This window comes from Poeciliopsis prolifica, unplaced genomic scaffold (genome assembly GCF_027474105.1).
Source record: "Poeciliopsis prolifica strain line A6 unplaced genomic scaffold, Auburn_PproV2 SCAFFOLD010, whole genome shotgun sequence".
NCBI lineage: Eukaryota > Metazoa > Chordata > Actinopteri > Cyprinodontiformes > Poeciliidae > Poeciliopsis > Poeciliopsis prolifica.
Window position 1 is genome coordinate 2,501,877 of NW_026562385.1, and position 23,385 is coordinate 2,525,261.

Sequence of the window (23,385 nt, forward strand, 5' to 3'; positions counted from 1 at the left end):
GACGGCTGTGGGGCGCACGTTTTCAGCGTCTGGCCTGACACCTTGTCCGGTCCTGTAGCTTTGCGGGTGTTGATCCTCCTCAGGGTGGACGTCACCTGGTGCTGCTGCAGGACGAGAGGCTGGTACTGCTCTTCCAGTCGGGGTAGATGTACAGCTTCTCTGCTGCCCACTGTGTCAAAGCGGGCAAAGAAGCTGTTTAAGGTGTCAGGCAGGGTGGGGTCGCGGCTGGTCAGCTGAGTGCTGTGTTTGTAGTCTGTCATGGTCCTGATGCCTCTCCACATGCTTCGGGGGTTGTTGTTGATGAAGTGTTCCTCAATCCGCTGTTTGTACTGGAGCTTGGCCTGCTTAATTCCTTTTTTCAGTTCCGACCGGGCCCTGCTATAAGCCAACCTGTCTCCAGATCTGTAGGCAGCATCCCGGGCTTTCAGCAGGGCCCGTACTGTGCTATCCAGCCATGGTTTCTGGTTTGGAAACACTTTTATGGACTTAACAGGGAGGACAGCATCGGTGCAGAACTGAATATAGGACAGAACGGACGATGAGTATTCCTCCAAGTCTGCTCCGTCCCTGAACACACTCCAGTCTGTGTGCTCAAAGCAGTCCTGAAGTGCAGAGGAGGCCTCCTCAGTCCAGACCTGAACTATTCTGGTGGTTAGCTTAGTTCTGCAGGCCAGAGGCTTGTACAGGAATCAGCTCCACTGAGATGTGGTCAGACATGCCCAGATGTGGACCTGCTACAGCCTTGTAGGCTCCGGGGGTATTGCAGTAAACCTGATCCAAAATGTTATTGTCTCTGGTGGGAAAGTTTATGAACTTGTGGAATTTGGGAAACACAGCCTTCAGTTCCACGTGATTAAAGTCCCCCGCCACAATCATGGCCGCCTCCGGGTTGGAGTTCATCTGCCCGCTGATCAGGCAGTATAGCTCCTCTAATGCTAACTTAGCATTATCCCGCGGTGGTATGTAGACGGCCACGATCACAATGGACGAGAGTTCTCTCACCAACTTGAAGGGTCTGCATTTCACCGCCAGATATTCCAAGTCAGGAGAGCAGAATGTGCCGACAGAGTGTGTGGCTGTACACCAGGCATTGTGTACATACAATGCCAAACCTCCGCCTCTGCTCTTACCCGAAGCTGCCGTCCGATCCGCCCGGAACAGAGCGCGCCCCGTTATCTCCACCGCTGAGTCTGGGATGTTTTCATCCAGCCAGGTCTCTGTGACAACAGTCACACAGCTGTCCATCCGGCGAGAGATAATTCGGAGTCGCACCTCGTCGATTTTGTTGACGAGGGACCTGGCGTTGGCGAGGAAGAGGCTGGGGAGGGCCGGTCTGTGAGGGTTAGCTTGTAGCCTTGCACGCACGCCGGCTCTCTTGCCCCTCTTTTGTTTGCGCTGCCTCCTCCGTCGCCTTCGCAGCAGGGGGGGAATGATCATAGTTCCAGGTGTTCGAAGCAGCTCTGGAGGAATAAAGTCCAGCTTGGTGGGTGTGTGAAGTCCAAACTGTGCCCCTATGTTCTACAGTTCTGATCTGCTATAAGTTGTCAAGGCTTCCAGTAGTGTGTTGAGCGAAGACATCAATAAAAACGGCTAACAAAAACGAAAACACGGGAGCTCCGAGCCGCTGCGTCTACACGCGCCGCCATCTTGTCTTTCATCTTGTCTTGTTTAGACAAGTTAATGTATGTGAATAAGCAGTGTCATGAAACATAATCAGTCAAAGTATTGAGAGTTTGTCTGAAGGATTCACCTATTGAATGACTTGAATCACATTTAAAAAAGCGAGGGGGTTCTAGAAGGGAAAATAATTTGAAAGAGGGAGAAAGAAGAGAAGAATTCAAAGTTTCCAAACAACTATTACATGTTATTTTCCCTATTACCATGACACGCCAGTGTCACCAACACCAGAAAATAACTTAGTGTAGGCCATGTAAGTTTCTGTTGTATGTCAAATGGAAGTGACAGTGAGCTTCTGCTTCAATAGTAGTTATGTTTTCCTCAGAAACTTATTAATGGAACATTATTAGTTTTAGTTCTGTGTGTTGACTGGATAGTTCCTCAGTTCTGAACAATCAATTAGTTGGGAACCCAGAAATAAAATTGCAGACATAGAGGAAAAAAAAATACATATATCAATTTTTACATATTGATAAACATTTAAATAAAACTAAAATTACATCACTTCAGGGTCATAACATTCAGTGACATCTTGAATGTTAAATATTCAAGATGTCTTGAGTATAAAAGGTTGATTATACTTAATCTTAGTGTACCAAGGGCATTTAGTTAAAGGTGTGTTTAAGGTTAGATGGGGTGTGTTTATGAATATTACACATTCATAGAGTTTGTTCTTAATAACACACTTAAACTCAATTCCCATTTCTCTTCAGATTCGTCAAGACTTCAAGAGAGAACCACTAAATAGGATTGATAATGACTTGATGCAGGCAAAGATGGTGCTGGTTGACATCACAGAGCCTCGCCGGTTGTGTTTGAATGAACTGGGACACAAACGACCCTTTGTCAGATGGGTAAAGGATGCCCTAGAGGGTGTGTATGCTTATGGTTTTATGTATTAAATTCATGTAAGTGGTATGTTGGGAAACTATTTGAAAATGTTCATTTAAATTGTAATTTTAGATATCAATGAGTTGAAGGTGTTTGTCGACTTGGCTTCTATCTCTGCTGGAGAGAATGACATGGATGTGGATCGTGTAGCTTGTTTCCATGATGCGGTCCTTGGTTACTCTTCTGTACTTTATGAGCTCAAAGCAGACGCTGGTTTTCGTGCCTTCAAAGATGTGCTGAACAAGCTCTGGAGGGCTTTGGAGAATGACAACAATTTGCCAAAAAAACTGGTGAGAGGAGACATTATAAAAATAAATAAGATTTTAATTAAGATTATTTCCAATTAACATTCATATCAATGTTAATATTTGGGGAAAAGGATATTTTATGATATTTTTGTTTAAAAAATATTGTAGCGTGACAGTGCACGTCACTTGGAGTGGCTAAAAACTGTGAAGGACAGCCATGGATCAGTGGAGCTATCATCTCTCTCATTGGCCTCAGCCATCAACAACAAAGGCATCTACCTAATCAATGCACGGGATGTGAAAAAGGTAAAAACACTTCAGTAAGATAGATTGGTCTGTTTAGGCACTAAAGAGGTAATCTTTAAGAAAATACTGTTGAAACCTAATATTTACCTTCACCAAATAAAAATACATACACATTTTTCACTGTCTGAAGTTAAACTTGATCAAACCTCTCTTGTTTTATGTCAGAATGGCCAGAATTATTTCTATTTCCTAAATACCAGAACACTTAGTAAGAGCATCTTGTTACATTACAATTACAATATTTTTTGTAACTTTCCTTGAATTCAAACATTTACATACATGTCATACAGTTTCAGGGAAAACTGTCTTTTGAACTGTATGACTTGGGTCTGATGTTTTAGGTTTCCTTCCACAAGCTTCTCACAATAGTTTCCTGGAGTTCTGGCTCATTCCACTTGACAGAACTGGTGTAACTGAGTCCATTTTGTATCTCGCACAAGCCTTTTCAGATCTTTCCTCAAGTTCTCCATAGAACTAAGATCTGGACTTTGTAATTGCCACACCAAAACATTGACTTTGTTATTCTTACGCCTCTCTGTACCCACTTCAGCTGCACACTTAGGGTTATATTCCATTTGAAAAACCCATTTGAGCTCATGCTTTTACTGATGTCTTTGGCTGTTACATTGATATTTCTATATAATGTTCTTTATATAGATGTCATCATGACAAATAGATGTCATGAAAACATCTATTTTATGAAATGCACTTGTTACTCCTGAATCAAAACTGCATCAGCATGTGACACTGCCACCCCCTGTACTTTTAAGCATCCCTGTTCCTCTAAATGTTGGTTGTTATGCCCAAATATTTTCATCAGACTACAGCTCATATCTCCAAAAATGGAGATCTTTGTTGCTGTGTACATCTGCAAACTGCAATGTGGCTTTTTATGCTTCTTTTGAAATAAAGCTTTTTCCTCAATGGCCTTTCAGCCCATCTCAATATAGGACACATTTCACTCTGGATAATGACACTGCCTTACTAGCCAACATTACATTAGATCTTTGACTGTTATTCTTAAGTCAATCTGGACATTTTGTACCAAAACATTCATCTCTGGCACACAGAGCCAATCTCCTTCATGAGCAGTATGCTTGGATGGTTGGACATTTTCATCATGTCTATGCTTTCATATAATTGTTTGAACAGATGTATGTAGGGTTAGGGTACATTGTTTCAATGATGAACTACACTTGTACTTGTACAGCTCCACAGTTCTTCTCCTGATGTCTTGGCTAATTTCTTTGGAGCTTCCCATTGTGTCAAACAAGAAAGCGACGCATTTCATGTGTATCCTAAAAATACATGCATAGGTGTGCCTCCAGTTAACTCAAAAGTGTCAGTTGATCTATCAAAGTTTGTGGAAGGAAGCCCAAAATGTTTTACATATGACACACAGTTTAAAAGACTGATCAAATGTACGTAAACTGTTGAATTTGAGAAAAATTATACAAATATTTCTAAAATTGTTCTTAAGTTTTTTTGGCATTTAGGAAAATAAATAATTTGAGTAATTCTAAACGACATAAAAAAAGAGAGGTTTTGTCAGACTTTACCTAAGACGGTGAGAAAAAAAGTGTACATGTCTTTTTATTTGGTATATATATATCTGGTTCAAATATTATGGATACAAGCTTATGTATGTTTCTTTTATCTAGTTGAGTCTTGAAACGGCCCTGAAGTGTCAGATTCCAGAGGAGCACGATGAAGGTCAGCAGATGCGCTGCTACTCTCTTGAAGACCTGAGGGAGCTACAAAACAAACTCATGCTCATGTCTGGAAAAGGGGACCAAGGGCAGAATGAAGTTGAACGTTTTGTAGAGGTAAAATGAAATTATTAAATACTGTAGAAAGACCATTTAATCATATTTCTATAAGCATTATTTCATTACAAATTGATTGAACTTATGACAAGAAGTTTGAAATGTTATCAAAATTACAAATGGATTATTTTTGACATGTTACAAAATTCATGATCATCACTGTGGAGATTTGCATTATCAAGACATGCAAATGTCTTGCATTATCAAGAGATTTGCATTTGCAATACATTAATTGGATCTGCTTTCTTGCCAACAGTGTTATGTCATGATTTATAATTGTGCATAATTCTTAATCGTCAAAATCTCATTCATAATGATGGTCACTTTAATGAAGTGTTTTTGACATGATCTCTGTCAGCACATTAAAGCTGCAGTATGTTACTTTTATATAATATATGTATTTTTCTGTATTTGTTGAAACTGTCACTGTCATGACAGAATAGTATGAGACAGTCTGTGAAAAATCCAAGTGCTAACTGGAAACAATCAGTCAGAGTTTGGGGGGGTGTTAGCACTGTCAATCATGGCCATGTGTGTGCCGGTCACTCCTTTTCCCATTGCCCCTTTACGCTCTGATACATGCAGCTTCTCCTTGTCGGTAGAACCTGACATGAATGCTAAGGCTAGTTAGCATGGCTACAGATGGTGGCAGATAAACAGTTTTCCTGTTAAGGTAAGTTGTTTCTCCACCATTTATCAATGCGTACACGAGGTTGATTGACAGTGCTAAGAGGCTCCTCCTGGCTCTGACTGATTGCTTTTCAGTGGTGCATTTCTTCAGACAGCAATAGTAGACGAGGTTGAGAAGCTAAATTTTTTCAGTCTCATATTATCTTTATATGGTGATAGTTTTAAGAAATATGTTGTTCATAAAAGTTACATGCTGAGGCTTTATGAGCTGGTGCCATGTACTACATGTTAAGCAATATCGATTATTCATTTAATCAGAGATTGTATATAAAATCCTAAATAGTTTTTAAAATTCATTCATAAGGGTATTTTCTGTCTTGTAAGTTGCTCTTTCTGTGTTACAGGTTTTTGCCAGTGTTCAAAGACTGACAGAGGCCTTCATTGCTCTTTACACTGCTGGAAATCCTCTATTCAGATACTGGGAAGTGCAGATTAATTGCTCTTCAAGTTATGCTGAACCCAGCATTTTGATGGATTTTAATTTGGACAGGGCTCTTAGTGTCATTGTGGAGGGCAGCCCAGAGGAGCAGCTTCCTGAGCTCTGCAGAAAAATGGAGAAATGTCTGGAATTCTGGATGAACTTTGTACACAAACAGAGATCCCAACAATATTTCTTAAACTACTACACTGCTGAGCAGATTGTCTACCTTTGTAGCAAGCTGACACAACAAAATGTAAACAAGGTTGAGGACCAAGTCCTTATGATGCTTTCCTTTATCAAGCCAAATTGCACATCCACAGATCTGAGGCAAGTGTGGCATGAGCTCCAGTATGAAATCATTACTAAACCCCAGGATCAAAATGAGGACATTGAGTTTCAGACTTTTGTTGTGGTGTCAACAAGTGACCTGGAAGAGTTTACAAGTGAACTGGATCCTTTGCAAAGTCTTGTAGAAAAAGCAAAGGGTCTGCAGGGATTTGATCACATATGGAATGCTTACATGAAAGATATGAAGAATTTTCTCCCAGACATTCTTGATATAAAAAGTCTTGGCCGAGTGTTAGAACTACTGGCCAACAAAGATGATGAAGATGAAGAAGAAGACATTTCTGATGACAGCAGTGGACAGCTCATTAACAGGCAACTGCCCAGAGGTTTTGTTAATGGAAAGCCAAATCTCATTGTTTGTCCTCATGATGATGCCTTGGCGTCCTGCATCTCAATTTACATGAGCAGCGAAGATGAAGCTCTTCCAACCTATGATGAAGTCCTACTGTGCAACCACTCGACCCCATATGAGCAAGTGGAGCTGTTCCTCAGACGCTGCCTTGGCAATGGCTACAGGGGACAAAAAATATACTCTTTGGTATATGGAGATCTCCTGAGTTACGATGTGAGCTCTAAAGTTGAAAACTTTTTCCAGCTGATGAAAATGCAAAGCAGGAAGGATTACAGGCTTGTTGTTATTTGTAGCTCAGAGAGAGAACATGCCTATCTTCCATCTGCCTTCAGCCAGTACAGGTTGCACATGATTCCCCAAGAGCCATTAGCAAGGATCCAGCAGTACCTGCAACAACACTACACTGTCCCAGCAGAACAGTGCAGTGCTGCAGCAGCTTTTAAAGATAGACTGTGCGTTGGTGTTGTTTCATCTCAAAGGGCTGGTGTTGGTGAGTATATGAAAATACAGTATCACTACTGGAAACTTTTTTTAATTGTTTACAGCTCTGAATTTATTTTTTTTTTAAATTACAGGTAAATCCTTGTACATCAGGAGGATGTATGAAAAACTTAAACACTCTACTAAAAAGCAGTCAATGTTGAAATGTATTTGCTTGATTGAACCTAAAGTTGACGAGACTGTCATCCTTCAATCTTTGCTTGACACTCCCAAAAGGAAAGAACTCATTATCTTCCATTTTGATGTCACATCATCGGTAAATATTATGTTATTTAATATTAAGTCATTGAAATAATTACTTTGACAGACTGTGTTTTATTGTTTATTGTCCGTCAAGCTATTACACGGATAAAAAAGAAAAGCAACGTTTGGTTGTCCTTACAGACTAAGACAGGAGAAACTGCCCTGTAGTGTAAACATTTATGTGATGTAGTTTTAATAGTGTGTAAAATCAGCCATCTGATTCTCAACCTCGAGTAACCTTTTTTTACTCTGTACTTTTTGCTCCTGAAAAGGTCCAGAAAGGACTTCCAGAATTCCTATTCAAATTGTTGATTCTGCGCTATTTGATGGACTCTGAGGGGAAAATGTGGCGGTGCAATGACAAGCAGCTGTATGTCATTGAGATTTTAGAGCCCACTGTCAAGTCAACGGGAAATGCTACTCGGGAGGTAAGACTTTTAACAATTAGTATTTTTTCAGTCTTTGTATATCTTTGTCTACTTTACCTGTTTTCTTCTTACTACTTTTCTTAATAGGTACAAACAGCAAGTAACACTTTTTTGGACATGTTTCCTAAAATCTTCTGCCGACCACCCAAAGAGGTCCTTATGCTAGAGATGAGACAGCAGGAGAATCCTACTATTGTGAGCAGTGAGGACCCACTGATGGATGATAAAGAGTTCAGGAGTGAGGCCTTTCAGCGGCCATACCAGTACTTGACACGGTTCCACAACAAAATCGATCTAGATGTTTTCACATATCATGGTGTTGAGGGGTCACACGTAGAATGTCTTCAGATGCTTCTCATGTACTGTGGGGTAATGGACCCCTCCTGGGCTGAACTTAGAAATTTCACTTGGTTTCTTAACCTTCAACTAAGAGACTGTGAGACGTCAGTCTTTTGTGATGCCACTTTCACTGGAGACACACTAACTGGATTCAAAACCTTTGTGGTGGATTTTATGATTCTGATGGCAAAGGACTTTGCCACTCCATCACTTAGTATCTCTGACCAGAGTCCTGGCATGTCACAATTTAATCTGGTTGGTGTCCGAGATGAAGACCTGGCTCCTTTTCTCATCAGAAAAAGATGGGAAACAGAGCCACATCCATACATCTTCTTCAATGATGATCACACCTCCATGACCTTTATTGGCTTTCATCTTCAACCCAATGATCAGAACTTTGTTGATGCCATTGAACCCACCTCTGGAAGGGTGATCAGAGAGAATGTCATGACCAGAGCATTGTATGAAGGCTTACAGCTCCAAAGAGTTCCTTTCAATATAGACTTTGATAGTCTCCCAAGATGGGAGAAAATAGAGCGAATCTGCAATGTTCTTGGTATCCAGTGGCCTCTTGACCCTGATGAAACGTATGAACTTACCACAGACAACATTTTAAAGATGCTAGCTATCCACATGCGGTTCAGATGTGGCATACCTGTCATCGTAATGGGAGAAACAGGCTGTGGAAAAACCCGGCTAATAAAATTCCTTTGTGAATTGCGAAGGAGTGGAGTTGCAACTGAGAACATGAAACTGGTCAAGGTTCATGGAGGGACAACTTCAGAGATGATCTATGGTAAAGTCAGAGAAGCAGAAAACATTGCTTCAATCAACAAGCAAGACTATGGATTTGACTCTGTCCTCTTCTTTGATGAGGCCAATACTACAGAGGCTATCAGCAGTATCAAGGAGGTCCTTTGTGACAAGACTGTGAAGGGAGAACGTTTAACACCCAACTCAGGGTTACAGATTATTGCAGCATGCAATCCCTACAGAAAGCACACAGCTGACATGATTCAAAGGTTGGAATCTGCTGGTCTTGGGTATCGAGTTCGAGCGGAAGAGACTGATGAAAAACTGGGGTCTATACCTTTGCGCCAGCTGGTGTATAGAGTTCAAGCATTGCCACCAAGCATGATTCCTCTGGTATGGGACTTTGGACAGTTAAATGATCACACAGAAAAAATATACATCCAGCAGATTGTGCAAAGAGTCACTACAAGTAAATCAATAGATGAAACCTACATCAAATGCATCACAGATGTTCTTTCAGCCTCACAGAAGTACATGAGAACCAGGAAGGATGAATGCAGCTTTGTCAGCTTAAGAGATGTAGAGCGCTGCATGCAAGCTTTTGTTTGGTTTCATGACCACCATGAGATGTTCTTTTCAGAGCTTCAAAAATTTGAAGCTACTCAAAACGATGACAGAAATGAACGGCAACAAAGACAACCTGATGTTCAAGACCCTGTTCTGTGGTCCCTTGTCATGGCCATAGGAGTATGTTACCATGCCTGCCTTGAAAATAAGGACAAATACAGACAAAAAATCTGTACCAAATTACCATCATACACCCCAATGAGAGTAATGCATGAAATTTCACTCATGCAAGATTTACTCTTGAGTGGTGTTCCAATGGGAGATACTATTGCAAGAAACAGTGCCCTCAAAGAAAATGTCTTCATGATGGTTCTCTGCATTGAGTTAAGAATCCCCTTGTTCTTAGTTGGAAAACCTGGAAGTTCAAAGTCCCTTTCCAAAACTCTAGTAGCAGATGCCATGCAGGGGCAAGCTGCTCATTCTGAACTCTATAAGATGCTCAAACAGATCCATTTGGTATCCTTTCAGTGTAGTCCTCATTCGACACCTGAAGGTATCATCAACACATTTAAGCAATGTGGCCGCTTTCAGGAAGGAAAAAACCTCAATGAATATATTTCGGTTGTGGTTCTTGATGAAATTGGGCTGGCAGAGGACTCTCCAAAGATGCCACTAAAAACTCTTCACCCATTGCTGGAAGAGGGATGCATTGATGATGAACCACTACCGCACAAAAAAGTTGGATTCATTGGTATTTCCAACTGGGCATTGGACCCTGCAAAGATGAACAGAGGCATTTTTGTCTCACGTGGTGACCCTGATGAGAAAGAGCTCATTGAGAGTGCTAAAGGCATATGCTCGTCTGATGTGATGGTCCTTGAGAAAGTCAGGGATTTCTTACAACCATTTGCAAGATCCTATTTGAACATTTGCCGGAAACAAGGGAAAGGATTTTTTGGCCTACGTGACTATTACAGCTTGATAAAGATGATCTTTGCTGTGGCCAAGACCTCTCAACGAAAACCTGCAGCAGAGGAGATTGTCAAGGTTGTTTTGAGAAATTTCAGTGGCAGGGATGATGTTGATGTAGTTTCTGTCTTTACCCAAAGACTTAAAATTTCTCCAAATTTGGAGAACATCAACACCATTGACTTTGTGAAAGAAAACATTCAATCAGTTGGACAAGATGAAGAGTGTCGGTACCTTCTTGTGCTAACAAAAAACTATGCAGCCCTACAGATCCTACAGCAAACATTCTTTTCAGAAGGTGGTCAACCGGAAATTATCTTTGGATCTAGCTTTCCAAAAGACCAAGAGTACACCCAAATCTGTCGCAACATCAACAGAGTGAAAATCTGCATGGAGACAGGCCAAACAGTTGTGCTTCTAAACTTGCAGAATCTCTATGAAAGCCTCTATGATGCTCTCAATCAGTACTACGTATGCTTGGGAGGACAGAAATATGTCGATCTTGGATTGGGAACCCATCGTGTAAAATGCAGAGTGCACAAAGACTTCCGGCTAATTGTCATTGAGGAAAGAGAAGTGGTCTACAAACAATTTCCAATACCTCTAATTAACCGGCTGGAGAAACACTACCTTGACATCCATACTGTCCTTAAAGCTGAGCAGAAAAAGATGGTTGAAGAACTAGGGAGATGGGCAAAGCTATTTGTATCTCTTACTGGTCAGCATGCTGGAGCAGCTGATATGTACAAGTACACAATCCCTGATGTTTTCATTGGCTACCACTCAGACACCTGTGCTTCTGTGATTCTTCAAGTAATAGAGGAGCAGAAGGACAATTTGGAAACTTCAGATTCTCAGAGAGGACTGCTTGATCAGGCCAAACTCATACTTCTCAAATGTGCTACACCAGACTCTGTGGTACGATTGGATTGCACGGGCCTACCAAAAGTGGAAAGTCAACATATGGCCAAGGTGTACTTTGAGGAACAAAGCAATAGCTGTTTAGCTGACTACATCCATGCTCACACAAGACAGGAAACCAAGATCAACACATTCTTCACAGAGGTAATCCTTACTGGCCTTTTATTTTCACATCAGTCCTTTACTTGTTTCAGATAATAGGATCTAATGTGAATGTCAAACTTTAGGTGACCACATTCTCCAGACTTTTGACTGCATTTGACATGGAACCTCTGGAGAAAATGTTTTATAGCGTTGAGCTTCTCTCACTTCAACAGTTTGACACAGAACACTCCTTCCTAAAGAAAATAAGGTTTGTTTCTAAATGTACTGATTCGGTTATTATAGAATATAATTACAAGTACTTAAAATGAATACTATGTTTCCAAATACCAACATGTTTAAAATACATTTTTAAGACACTTTTACAACAAAACAAGAAACAACAAAAATATCAAATTAATCTTTCATATTTACTGGCAGTTGGTTGGGTGAAGCATCTATTTAAGAGTTTGATTTTTAGTTTAAGCTGAAGTTTATAAAGTTAAAGTTAAAAAAATAACCTCCAGAACTACAAAATTGTGAGTAGAAGCATCATCCAAAATGTCCCTCTTGCTGTAGTTGTTGAAACAAAATTGCATGCACTTTTTATTTGTATGTATTAAATCAGTCACAGAAAACATAACTATGAAGAAATCGATTATTATTAGTTTGTATTGCCAACAGTGGTTAGAATGGTCACTTTGAAGAATTTGAATTTCTGAGTTAAAACAACATTTAATTTTCCTTTGGGATCAATAAATTATTTTTGAATTTTAACATATTAATCATCAACTCTATTGGATCTTGCTTAAATTGAGCATAGCATCAATAGCCAACAGTACTTTCTACGGGTTCATAATTATTTTAATTTACCTTGAAGAATAAATAATTTTTGAATAGCATATATAAAGTAGCCCAAATGACCGCTATGTGTCTTTTATAGTAATCTTGTGTACATGTAGAAGCAAGGTTTTGTTCTTCTGTTGAGTAAAATATATCTGTGGCAATTCAATGATGTCAAAAATATTAGCTATTTTCAAATTATTGTTAAAATATTTCACTATTTCTTTACACAATAATTAATTAAAATGTAATGTTAAAGAAAATTGTACTCATATTTATAAGGGATATTCTTAAATTGAAAGATGATATTCTGTTTTTATTTGAAGGAACTTCCTCACAACTGAAAATGGAGGAAGTATGACTGGACCCTGTAACCGAATCCTCATTATTCAGTGTGATTTTGATGAACCCTGTAAGAGCACGAACCTGATTGCATCTGCAAAGTAAGTCCCATTATTAATTTTCTATATGGATTTTACCACTGTGTCCTGTTACCATGTTGAGTGTTGTGGTCCATTTTCAGGTATTCATCACTAAATGAGATCAACAAAGTTACACAGGAGAGTACAGGAAGTAGGGTGTTTGTCTACTTTATCACAAGGTTGCCAAGGATGGAAGGAGGGACATCTTACATTGGTTTTCATGGAGGTAAACATGTTACTATTTGAAAATATTTTGTTTTTTATCTGACCAGGAAATAATCCAAGACACTGTGCTTTTTATAGGACCCTGGAGATCAGTTCATATTGATGACCTCAGAAGGTCAAAGGACATTGTTTCAGATATCAAGACCTTGCAAAACATGAAAATCAGTCAAATGTTTGAAACAAAAACAACTCGGCCTGAAGGTAAAAGAAAATGTTAAATATATATGTATTATACATTATATATGCAATACTTAATGTAAATTACATAATATATGTATTGCATGTATATTTATTGAAATATATATATGCAAAAATATATATATATGCAAATATTTCAATTATATTGTATATAATGTATATATGTGTGTGTTTACATGATTACAGCTATGGAGACTGATGACATGTACACTGAGAGTGTGCAACAAGAGTTGGAAGAAAACGTAAGTATAGACAATATATTTTAAATTTTTAGTTAGGTAAAACTAATGTCTTATACAATGATGATGATGTCAAAAATATTAGCTATTAAGAATATTATTTAAATGTTTTTTTCAGTAAATTATTTCACAATACAAAGACTGATGTTTTCAAGTGTTTTGCTATGTTGTGATGACTTTCAGGTCAGGATGCAGCTAATAAAAACATAAATATTACATTAGACCATGATATAAAGATTGTTAATATAGAGTAGGTTGCTAAATGTTCAGTACTTGCTCAAAGGTTATTTTCAAGTGGTACTTTTAATCTGCAAAGAAGCTTAACTAATTTATTGAATATGTCTGTAACGCATACATTTTTTTGTGTTTACATTCTGTTCACTGCAAGTGCATATTCTTATTTTAATATGTCTTTTTTTCTTTACAAAGGACTTGGATAATGTTGTGGATACCACATCATTGCTCCGGAGCTGTGTGCAAACTGCTGTTGGTATGCTGAGGGACCAAGTGACATGCGGCTTTCGCAGTACTCGACGGGTTGAGATCCTTTTAACTCTCCTGAGTGACACTGATGAACTAAGAGGTACAACAGAAATCATGTTTTTCTTTCATTTTCACAGTTTAGATAATTTAGAAAAATGTTGCTTCATACATTTGCTATGATATGTAATGAAATGCCAATAAAAATCAAGTGATATTGATTATTCTGAGAATTAATTGAATAAAACATTGGTAGGAATAAAAGTTTTTTGGTTTCTTAAATTATTGCAGTGAAATTATTAGCATTTTTGTTTTAAATATTTTATAAGAATGATGTATTTGTATGTTCCCTACAGTTTCTGATCTTGTCATTTTGTGTGTCTTCAGGTGAATTTCTTCAAACTGTGAAGAAGCGTCTTCACTCGTTGTTACTGATTCATGATGGGAACACGTTCATGAAGAGCAACTGGGTCCTCAAAGAGGCTTCAAACATTGATGCTTTGCAGGAAGGAGGCACTTTCAGGTAACTACTCGTAATACTATTACCTCAAAAAATAGAATGCAAAGTAGTGTCTTTGAAAGCTTTTCTTGACTTGTTTTGCCATTATATCAGACACACCTTATGGAAACGTGTTCAAGCTATGGTGGTCCCCATTTTGGCACATCTAGTGTCAGTGATTGACCGGGACCAAAACATGGATCTCTTGCTTGACAAAAACTGCTCTGAGGCAGTGAAAAGATTGTGGTTGGATATCTTTGGCAATGAAAAACTGGTGGAAATCTCACACCAAGCAATCGACTCCAGGTTAGTGGAAGTTATGTTTTTTATCATGTAATTTACTTGAACATTCTGTTTACCTTTTCATATTTCTATCTTTCTCAGCTCTGAGACAAGAACAATCCTTGTGCAGAACTACATTCCTCAAGATAGAAACATAGGCTGCAGCATGCCCTTCAGCTGGAGAATTAAGGACTATTTGGAGGAACTTTGCGTTCATGTCCTTCAGAATGAAGGTATTGGCATTTTAATAGGTCTTTAAGTTAATCTGTCACAGATGCAAATATACAGACGTTGCCATTTTTGTAACAAATTTGATTTTACAGGACACAATCAACTAAAACTGATTGAGATCTTTTGGAATACACCACTTGGGCGTTACATTGAGAAAGCTGATTCAGAGACTCAAATGGAGTTTTACCATCGCTACCTTCAAGATTTTATCTCCATGTCGATGAATGTCACTGCTCCAGAAGATCTGCAGGTTGTCTTGATTTTAATTAATGGCATAAAATGTCACACTGTCTGAGAAGTTGGACACATTGTATTAAACCACATGATCTGCTTTTTTAGCTCCTCTGTGGTGCCTTGAATAGTTGCGTCAGTGAACTACGACTACAGCTGAACGACACAGAGAAAATGACTGCTCTTCCATGGGTTCATGCTGCTTATAACAAGTTCAAAAACCGGCTTCAGAACCTCTCCAGAATTACATGTACTGAACCCCAGGTGACAAAAGACCTTCTGGGAAACCCACATGCAGGAGACAGCGCTGAACTTGTAAGCCTTAACCCTCATAATTTATAATTTATATATTTTTTGAGTTAGTCTTCAGGCTTTTGGCTTTCAAATCTTAAAACACATGTTCCTTGCCTCCAAGGTCCTCGACGTTTATGCTGCTTTTGCTTGTTTGGAGCACCTGGAGCCCAGAGTGCTGGACACTGATGCTCAAAGACAAGCGTGGCTCAGGCAGGTGAAGAAACTTCAAGTTCCCATTGAGCTGATCTGTTCAGAAGACAGTGTGAGACATTATGGAGAGAGGAGCAAGATGATAGTCCTCAGAGTCCAGTAAGTCAAGAGAAAGCCGTAATCAGAGAACAAAGTTTATTACTTAATAACAGACTGAGGAATTAAATTGTTGTTCTTTGCATGTAGATCTGGATGGAATCGCATATTTTCTCTCTCTTTGTTCGTTGAGCACATGTTGATGGAAATTGAACAGTTGGACACGAAGCTCACACCTGTAGTGTTGGAAAATATGCGAGGGCTTGGCAAGGTTTGTACTTCTTTGCCTTTTTCTTTTTTGAGATAAGCCTGTTAGCATGGAGCTGCCTTTGTGCTTACTTTTCATTTTGTCTCCATTTTTCTTTCCCATCAAGATTCTTGAAAAAAATTCTGACGTTAAAACTCAGCAGATTTTCGAGGCTGTAATTGGTTTGCTGAAAAACTGCAAAGATGGAGCTGTGGAACGGATTTTCAGGTGAAAAATCAACATTGCAAAGTATATTTGCTGTAACTAGTCAGAATTATGTGTAGTACATTTAATATTATCAAGATGTAAATTTACTCTAAAGTGGATGACAATTATTTCCTTCAAATTAAACTTGAGCTTTCATATTATTAGGAAAACGTAACATTGCAATTCTGTTGTTGAACATTGCTATGACAAGGTTAATTGCAAATAATCTGCTTTGCTCTCTTTTCATTTCTAAGTCACTATATTAGATGTGGCTATGAAATACATTTGAAACTCAATCAAAGCCTTTCCAACTAGGGTATAAATGTTACTCTTGGTACAAGCCAAATAGTTTATCTTTTACTACCTTTCCTGTAATAATGTGCGAGAGTAGTGAAATATTCTCTAAATTAATTTATTGCTTAGTTCATCAATTTTTTCTGTTTGGTTGCTTTTACAATGGCCTTTTTGTTAATGCAAAAAAACTGTGCAACTGTTTTTAAAACATACTTTTTTGTTTTGGGCAACAGGGGTATTAAATGTTAAGATGTAGAGAATACTTACTAAATCTGTAACTCAAAATTTCCTCCTGAAAATAGATATTTTGTGGATAAAACATAGCTCTTGTAGTAAGTAATGTTTGTATTTTTTGTGTTCAGGTTCGGTCATATGGTATGTCCAGTTTGCATGGGAGACCCTCAAGATCCACTCTGCCTATCATGTAATCACATCTACTGTGTAGCTTGTATCAAACAGTGGCTAGTCCCCGGTCAGATGTACTGCCCGCTTTGCATGCAGCCAGTTGAGGAAAACTTCACCTTGGTTCCTTCAAATGAGATGAGGTGAGTACATTTTTTAATTTGGGATCATCTGACATGAACTGTAATTTATTTAATGTCTCTGTTTGTCTTGCTTTGTTTAGGGTTCGTGTTAGTCAGCATGCTCAGTTCAGGAAGCGCTGCAACGCTTTCTTCATAGACCTGGTGTCTACTGTGTGCTTCAAGGACAACTCTCCGCCATCTTCAGCTGTCATCTTTCATTTGCTGTCTTTTCTCATGGTGGAGGCCAGCCCGGTTCCCTTGCTCAGAGGTACTGTGATACAGACTTATCACCCTGCTTGCTATTTTTTGTCAAATGTGTGTGTAAAATCCAAAAAACACCTTTTTTTTCAGCCAATCGACAAATGCTGACAAAAGTGCTTTCTCCATTTGATGACTCTGCTGATAAAAATCCGGTTGTTCGGTCAGTGGTGCTCAAACTTCTGATGAAGTACAGGTGAGGTGTTATGGTTGCATGTTATTTTAGCTATAGTGTGTTTGTATGCTTCTCATATTCAGAGCCCTGCAGAAAAATCAAAAGCATAACGTCTCTCGGTACATCTAGAACATTCCAGTTTTCCTTCTAATACTTTTATTAAGTGGGGGGAAGGTAATGCATTATATATATATATATATATATATATATATATATATATATATATAAAATTTCCTTCTCACCCACCGCGGGTGGTTCTTATCCTCTGAGCTCGGGTCCTCTACCAGAGGCCTGGGAGCTTGAGGTTCTGCGCAGTATCTTGGCTGTGCCAAGGACTGCACATTTCTGGACTGAGATGTCTGATGTTGTTCCTGGGATCTATATATATATATATATATATATATATATATATATATATGTGTGTGTGTGTGTGTGTTATTTATTAGCACATCTGCTTTTAATGCTTTCATTTTTTCTTGATAACATTTCAAAATTCAGTGCAACACCTAATGGGCCAGGAAACTCATCTGACTTGAAGCCCTTTAAGAATATTTTTGATATTATTTATACAAACGGGGCAGTTTGAATGTAGATGTTGTTGAGGAAAACTTCTGACCCCAAGATGCAACAGTCAACTTTGGAGATCGAATTTTACGTCTTTTTCATGCCTCCAAATTGTGCCTGGTGGCAAGAGAAACTCAGGCCCTTGTTTAAACATGTTTCATCACACTTCCAGTTCTATTAACCTATTTTTGGTGCTTTTACTGTGAACCTTGGCAAGTTTTAGCTAGCCAAAATTTAGTTGACGACACACTGCCTTTATTTGAAAGGCACTTTGTCTTTTCTTTCCATTTTGAAGAATGGCTAAATAAAGTCTCTGTGTCATTTCATTTATGCCCCAAAGAAGCAGAAAATCTAGGGTTATTACCTTGAACACCTAAAAACAAATCAAGTTCAAAAAGAAAATAATTAATTTAAAGGAGTCTTCAATTAGTTAATATTTTGCTTTTTTTTTTTAATGATAGAAAAAAACAAATATTTTTTCAGAGTCTTTTTTTTTGCAATGGTTTTAGCTGTTTAAGCACATCTGTGCTGAGAAACAGATTTGGGTGGAAGCTTCTGTATGTGCTGATATCTCATATTTCTTTTCAGCTTTAATGAAGTGAAAGAATATCTGCAGCAACATCTGGTGGCTGTTGAACAGAGCAACATCTTGGATGAGACAGACAAAACTGAACTCTACTGCATGTACATCAACTGTCTGGAGGTGAGCTTAGCTTTGAAAGCTCCATCCAGATTGTAGAATTTTACAATACAGTGAATTTTTTTTTTTTTTTTTTACCATTTCATCCCGTCTGTATTCTCTCCAGGATTCCATGTTTGAAAGGCTCCAGTTCAGGTCTGCTGCAGATCAGAAGGCGTATTATCAGAATGAAAGTGCCTTTCTGACTGACTTTCTGCAAACACACGGTCAGCATGCTGAAAAACCATCTGTGGAATATCTGCAGCAGTTGGCCAGAGTGCGAATAGACCTGGACAGGACTGCTAGTCTGATTGTGGAAAATTTGAGAGAAACAGGTCTGTAATGCTGGTGTTATGGTGCAGAAGAATGCTTCTTCTCTTTTACTTTAGGAGTTTATCAAATGTTCTCTTCCTTTTCCAGGCTTACCTGAAGGTGGTCATAATGGAGCCGCAGCCTTTCTGGACAGTGTGGTGAACCTGTGCAGGCGGAGTGGGAACGATTGGTATCGTGTCTATTTGATACGCAAGATTTGCAGCCAATATGGAGTGGAGTTTGTCCAGAAACGTCTTAGGCAGGGTCAGATGAGTTGGCTCTTCCCTGAAGAAGTTCAGCTCCAGGTTCAGCGTGATTTTTGTTTTTAATGACAGAAGTTGCTCACTTATGTCCATTGACGCTTATTAACTGTTGTGGGTTTTTTTTCCCTGCCCCCAGGATGAGGAGACCCCCCCAGTAGATCACTATCTTGTCTGCGGAAAAGATTACAAGACAATCAGAGAAGCTGTTGCAAAGACAATTATGGAAGGCAAAGTAGAAGGACTGGATGAGGCCTGTGAGGTATCGTTGTTACTTATTGTTAATTTGTATTTAGTCCAGGACTTGGCTTCTTTCTGTATGATTTCATGAGTATCTTTATGTTCTCTTGATGTATTACAGGGCTGCAGATGTGTGCCACAACTGAAAGCAGTTTACCTTCTTTTAGCACTATACAGAGAAATCACCACTCTTTATGGACACGCTAATGAGGCCTTCCATCCCAAACTGCAGGTACATTTTTAAATTTTAATTTTCCTATTATCACCTCGGTCAGATCCCAGTTATAAAATTCTTTAAAAAATTTTGTGTATTTATAACTGATGTTGGATATTTTCTGTATAATTGTACCAACAGCAACTTGAAGCACTTTCAGCTTACATCCAGACATCCAAAATTCTTGCCAGCCCAGAGGTGAAGACCTTTGCTCAAGACCTGGTGGCCAACAAAATGGGGCCTCTTTCTGTCCGCCCCGGTATCTCTGGGGCCCAAATTGTAGCAGTGGAATTAGCTGTTCACTTAGCTGCTGTACTGCTCTCTGGAAACCAGGGGATCATAGCTCCCCTTCAGCAGCTGGCACTGACACCTGTCAACATGCAGGTTTGTGTTAAATCTGTTTTTGGTCATAACAAATATAACTTTGAAATTAGTGTATAACTTTTTGAATTCTATTTTACAGACATCGTTTTTGCCCTCTATGCCAGAAGATATAGTAGCAGCAGCTCAACAAGCTTTGGGTACCGTGCAGTGGTACCGTAAGTAAAAAATATCAATAATTTTATAGACTCACTCTAGAAATTTCAGGTCAGACTCCCATAATATTAAAAGTTGAACTGTTTTATATGATCACACAGGTTGTCCAAATGGTCATCCCTGCACCATTGGGGAGGTATACTATGTTCAGTCAAATTAGAAAAATAGTGTAAAAACTCAAATATTTCTAGAGCTTTATCTTTTATATTGTAAAATTGTGTTTTTCTAGTGTGGCCAGCCAATGCAGACCAGTCGTTGCGTAGACTGTGGTGCTGTAATTGGAGGAAATAACCATATGCCTGTGGCAGGTTTTCAGGTTCTTGGAATGCAGTAAGTGTTTTCCAAAATCCAGGGGAAAATGTGCAAAGAAAGTTGATCACATTTGCGTAAGGACTTTCTTCTTCTTTTAATGTCCTTTGACAGAGGTGACCGCACCCAGACAGGCCACATCCTCGGTGAGCCAAGTCGCCGGGACAATCCCGATATGCTGGACACAAAGGACATGTCTCCTGTTCCCTTTAATGTTGTCCGGATGCTCACTCACATGGCGATGCTGCTTGGGGCCTGTAATCAAACACAGGTAACAGTCCCATTTTATTTTGCACTTTTTGGGAACATGAACATACTTTATAGTGTTTAAAAGCAAAAAAAGGAAAAATAACAATTTTGAGGCAACTAACAACACAATTTTATAAAAAAAAATAGGGGCAATGATATTGCAATAATGAACAAGGAAATGTTTATTGAACTTACCATTAATTATAATTTATCATTTTAAACATAAAAAATATGATGTGTGATGAAATAAAGGTAATTCATAGAACCAAATTAAATTGACAATGTAAAATAACCTAAACAAAATTAAATATCAATAAAAATAAAACAGAAGTATTTAATTAAATACTAGGCTACAAAGACACAGCACAATTGAGTAATGTGACCGCAGTATTCCTGTCAGATTTTGTTTCTCATCATTAATAGTTTCTTTTTTTGTCTTTTCAGTTCATCTCTGCAATCATCAAGCCTCCAGTTCCAGATCCTGCTGCATTCCTACTTGATCACCTGAGAAAAGATATGGAACATCTGATCAAATCACTGGGAAAGGGGACCGATGACACAATCACAACAGTTCACCTGATAATCAGCAGCTTGCTGGGACCGCACCAGCAACAGAGATGTAAGTTAGTGGCTCTTTACACCCAAACCTTCTTATTACCGCAGACCAGTCAAGACTTTGCAATTTTGCTCCTGGGGAGAATCGTCAGATAATGCTTCTGCATGTCGGTGTTCCCACTAAAGCCTTTTTTTTTTTTTTTTTTTTGCCCTGATTTTCCCTTTATGAAAATCTTACAACGTCCTGCGGTGTGTTGCGTGGTGGTGTCTTGCCCCAATTACCTCAGCCTGTAGGGTTTCCCTGACAGGGAGTGAGAACACAGCCTGTTGAATGTGACAGGTAGCCAATCAGAAAGTGTGGTGACGTAAGAATGGAGGGGAATTCTGAACAGTTTACATGGCACAACCCAAAGGCCGGTGGACATCAGAGATGATATGTGGAGACATATCATGTGATTCATAAACATGTTTATTCAGTTAAACCTTAAACTACGAAAAAAATAACTTGCCTTCAAATCATAGTGCAGCAAATTCAGTGGCTGCTCCCGTCGTCTTTCATACAACGCCTTTTGTTTTTGTTACGTCTTTTATCGCTTAAACTGAGTCCACAAACTATCACTAGTGCTTCTACATCGTCATCCGTGTTTGATTATTCTAAATTCACGCATCGTATGTTGGGGGTTTTACTGTGTTTTCTTTTGGAATCGGGATGTTCGTGAGTGGAGTCTCAGTCTGTGGCGTGTTGCTCCTGCTGTGTGGCTGGACACATGAACTTTGGACTTTAATCGGCTCGTGTTATGTGAGGTCACAGAGGTTTGGAAAATCGGCTGACATTTCTTAAATTGTGTCGTGTGAACCAGACCTAAAACTCACAAGCTCTACTCCTCTCATCTCGTCTTGACCACTGCCCTAATGCTCTCTGACTCTGGTCGCTATGCTAACGTTTACATATCCCTTCAAAATAAGATACAGATACGCCACAAAACCGAACATTTTACTTTCGTGGAAATTTTAACTCTTGGTAATGACTAATGTTTCTCTGCAATGAGACGATCCCAATTGGGCCATGGACCGACCAGGGGTTGGGGACCACTGCTTTACACCAAATAATATTTTGTGGGAACTTTAAAGAAAGTTACTGGGCATTGAATCTTGAATCTTTTTGTTTTTTCTTCTTTTTTTTGCCTCTTACCTATTAAACTCAGGCTATGCATCTGAGAGTTATTTTTTTCCATATCTTTGTTTGAGAAACAGCGATCTCTAGTGGCCAAGAAAAACAAAACATTGTTGCATTTAGTAAAATAAAGAATTTATAATGGGGCTTCTATCATTGCAATTTTTTAACTTTGACTTACTGATGAATCAAGTTTACATTATTTGAGCTTCTTTTCCAGGGCCAGTTCCTTTTGACAATCGACTTTCAAATAAAGAGGCCAGAAACGGATGGGAGTCGGAAATGAGCAATGCTGTCATCACACCTCAGCTAAAGGTAGTACATATAAAGTATTGGAATCAGGAGAGGATTCTGTCATCGATGCTCATGGGGGACCTAAGTAAAACATATACCCATCTGCATATTCTCTTCACCAGCACTTGGATAGACAACTAAAAGAAGTGAATGCCTTCATCCGGGCAGACTCTCGGATCTCTGCCAACCCAATCATGAAGCTGGTGTATGGTGACCCTCGTCTGTTTTTGACGTCTCTGCCTGCGAACTCTCTGCTCCACTGTTCCGCTGTGTGGAGCTGCAGGGAGAAAGTGTGTGTGCTGAGCCTGACTCACATCCTAGAGCAGAACGATGGCAAAGACGCTACGCCTGTGCTTTGGAGATTTCTCCACAAGGTGAGAAAATGGCAGCAAAAAGTTGCAAGCTTTAAGAGCTGGTTCTCTGGTGGTAGGTTACTTTGAACACCTTAAAGACTTTTTGGTTCGCATGGTAAAAATCTGTGAAAAAAGAAAGAAATTGTAGCAGCAGTTTTGCTGTACTAAAATTTATATTAGTACAATTTT

The 23,385-nt window shown here is 39.0% G+C and overlaps 1 protein-coding gene across 4 annotated transcripts in view; it reads left to right on the forward strand.

The window, feature by feature from the left end:
* The window catches only part of rnf213a (ring finger protein 213a), a 38,096-nt gene that overhangs the window by 10,676 nt on the left and 4,035 nt on the right, over positions 1–23,385 (forward strand). For all 4 annotated transcript variants that reach the window (XM_055035412.1, XM_055035411.1, XM_055035413.1 and 1 more), the window contains exons 21-58: positions 2,391–2,550; positions 2,641–2,858; positions 2,985–3,122; positions 4,784–4,948; positions 5,983–7,249; positions 7,335–7,516; positions 7,776–7,931; positions 8,019–11,624; positions 11,708–11,832; positions 12,731–12,847; positions 12,928–13,052; positions 13,130–13,252; positions 13,436–13,491; positions 13,918–14,071; positions 14,356–14,491; positions 14,582–14,773; positions 14,852–14,982; positions 15,073–15,230; positions 15,320–15,526; positions 15,627–15,814; positions 15,902–16,022; positions 16,126–16,226; positions 16,862–17,044; positions 17,125–17,291; positions 17,375–17,477; positions 18,609–18,723; positions 18,827–19,034; positions 19,120–19,316; positions 19,411–19,533; positions 19,633–19,743; positions 19,867–20,109; positions 20,189–20,264; positions 20,364–20,398; positions 20,492–20,592; positions 20,686–20,842; positions 21,265–21,439; positions 22,770–22,864; positions 22,966–23,217. In XM_055035412.1, coding sequence (XP_054891387.1) covers positions 2,391–2,550; positions 2,641–2,858; positions 2,985–3,122; positions 4,784–4,948; positions 5,983–7,249; positions 7,335–7,516; positions 7,776–7,931; positions 8,019–11,624; positions 11,708–11,832; positions 12,731–12,847; positions 12,928–13,052; positions 13,130–13,252; positions 13,436–13,491; positions 13,918–14,071; positions 14,356–14,491; positions 14,582–14,773; positions 14,852–14,982; positions 15,073–15,230; positions 15,320–15,526; positions 15,627–15,814; positions 15,902–16,022; positions 16,126–16,226; positions 16,862–17,044; positions 17,125–17,291; positions 17,375–17,477; positions 18,609–18,723; positions 18,827–19,034; positions 19,120–19,316; positions 19,411–19,533; positions 19,633–19,743; positions 19,867–20,109; positions 20,189–20,264; positions 20,364–20,398; positions 20,492–20,592; positions 20,686–20,842; positions 21,265–21,439; positions 22,770–22,864; positions 22,966–23,217 — 10,167 coding nt within the window. The remainder of the gene's footprint in view (positions 1–2,390; positions 2,551–2,640; positions 2,859–2,984; positions 3,123–4,783; positions 4,949–5,982; positions 7,250–7,334; positions 7,517–7,775; positions 7,932–8,018; positions 11,625–11,707; positions 11,833–12,730; positions 12,848–12,927; positions 13,053–13,129; positions 13,253–13,435; positions 13,492–13,917; positions 14,072–14,355; positions 14,492–14,581; positions 14,774–14,851; positions 14,983–15,072; positions 15,231–15,319; positions 15,527–15,626; positions 15,815–15,901; positions 16,023–16,125; positions 16,227–16,861; positions 17,045–17,124; positions 17,292–17,374; positions 17,478–18,608; positions 18,724–18,826; positions 19,035–19,119; positions 19,317–19,410; positions 19,534–19,632; positions 19,744–19,866; positions 20,110–20,188; positions 20,265–20,363; positions 20,399–20,491; positions 20,593–20,685; positions 20,843–21,264; positions 21,440–22,769; positions 22,865–22,965; positions 23,218–23,385) is intronic.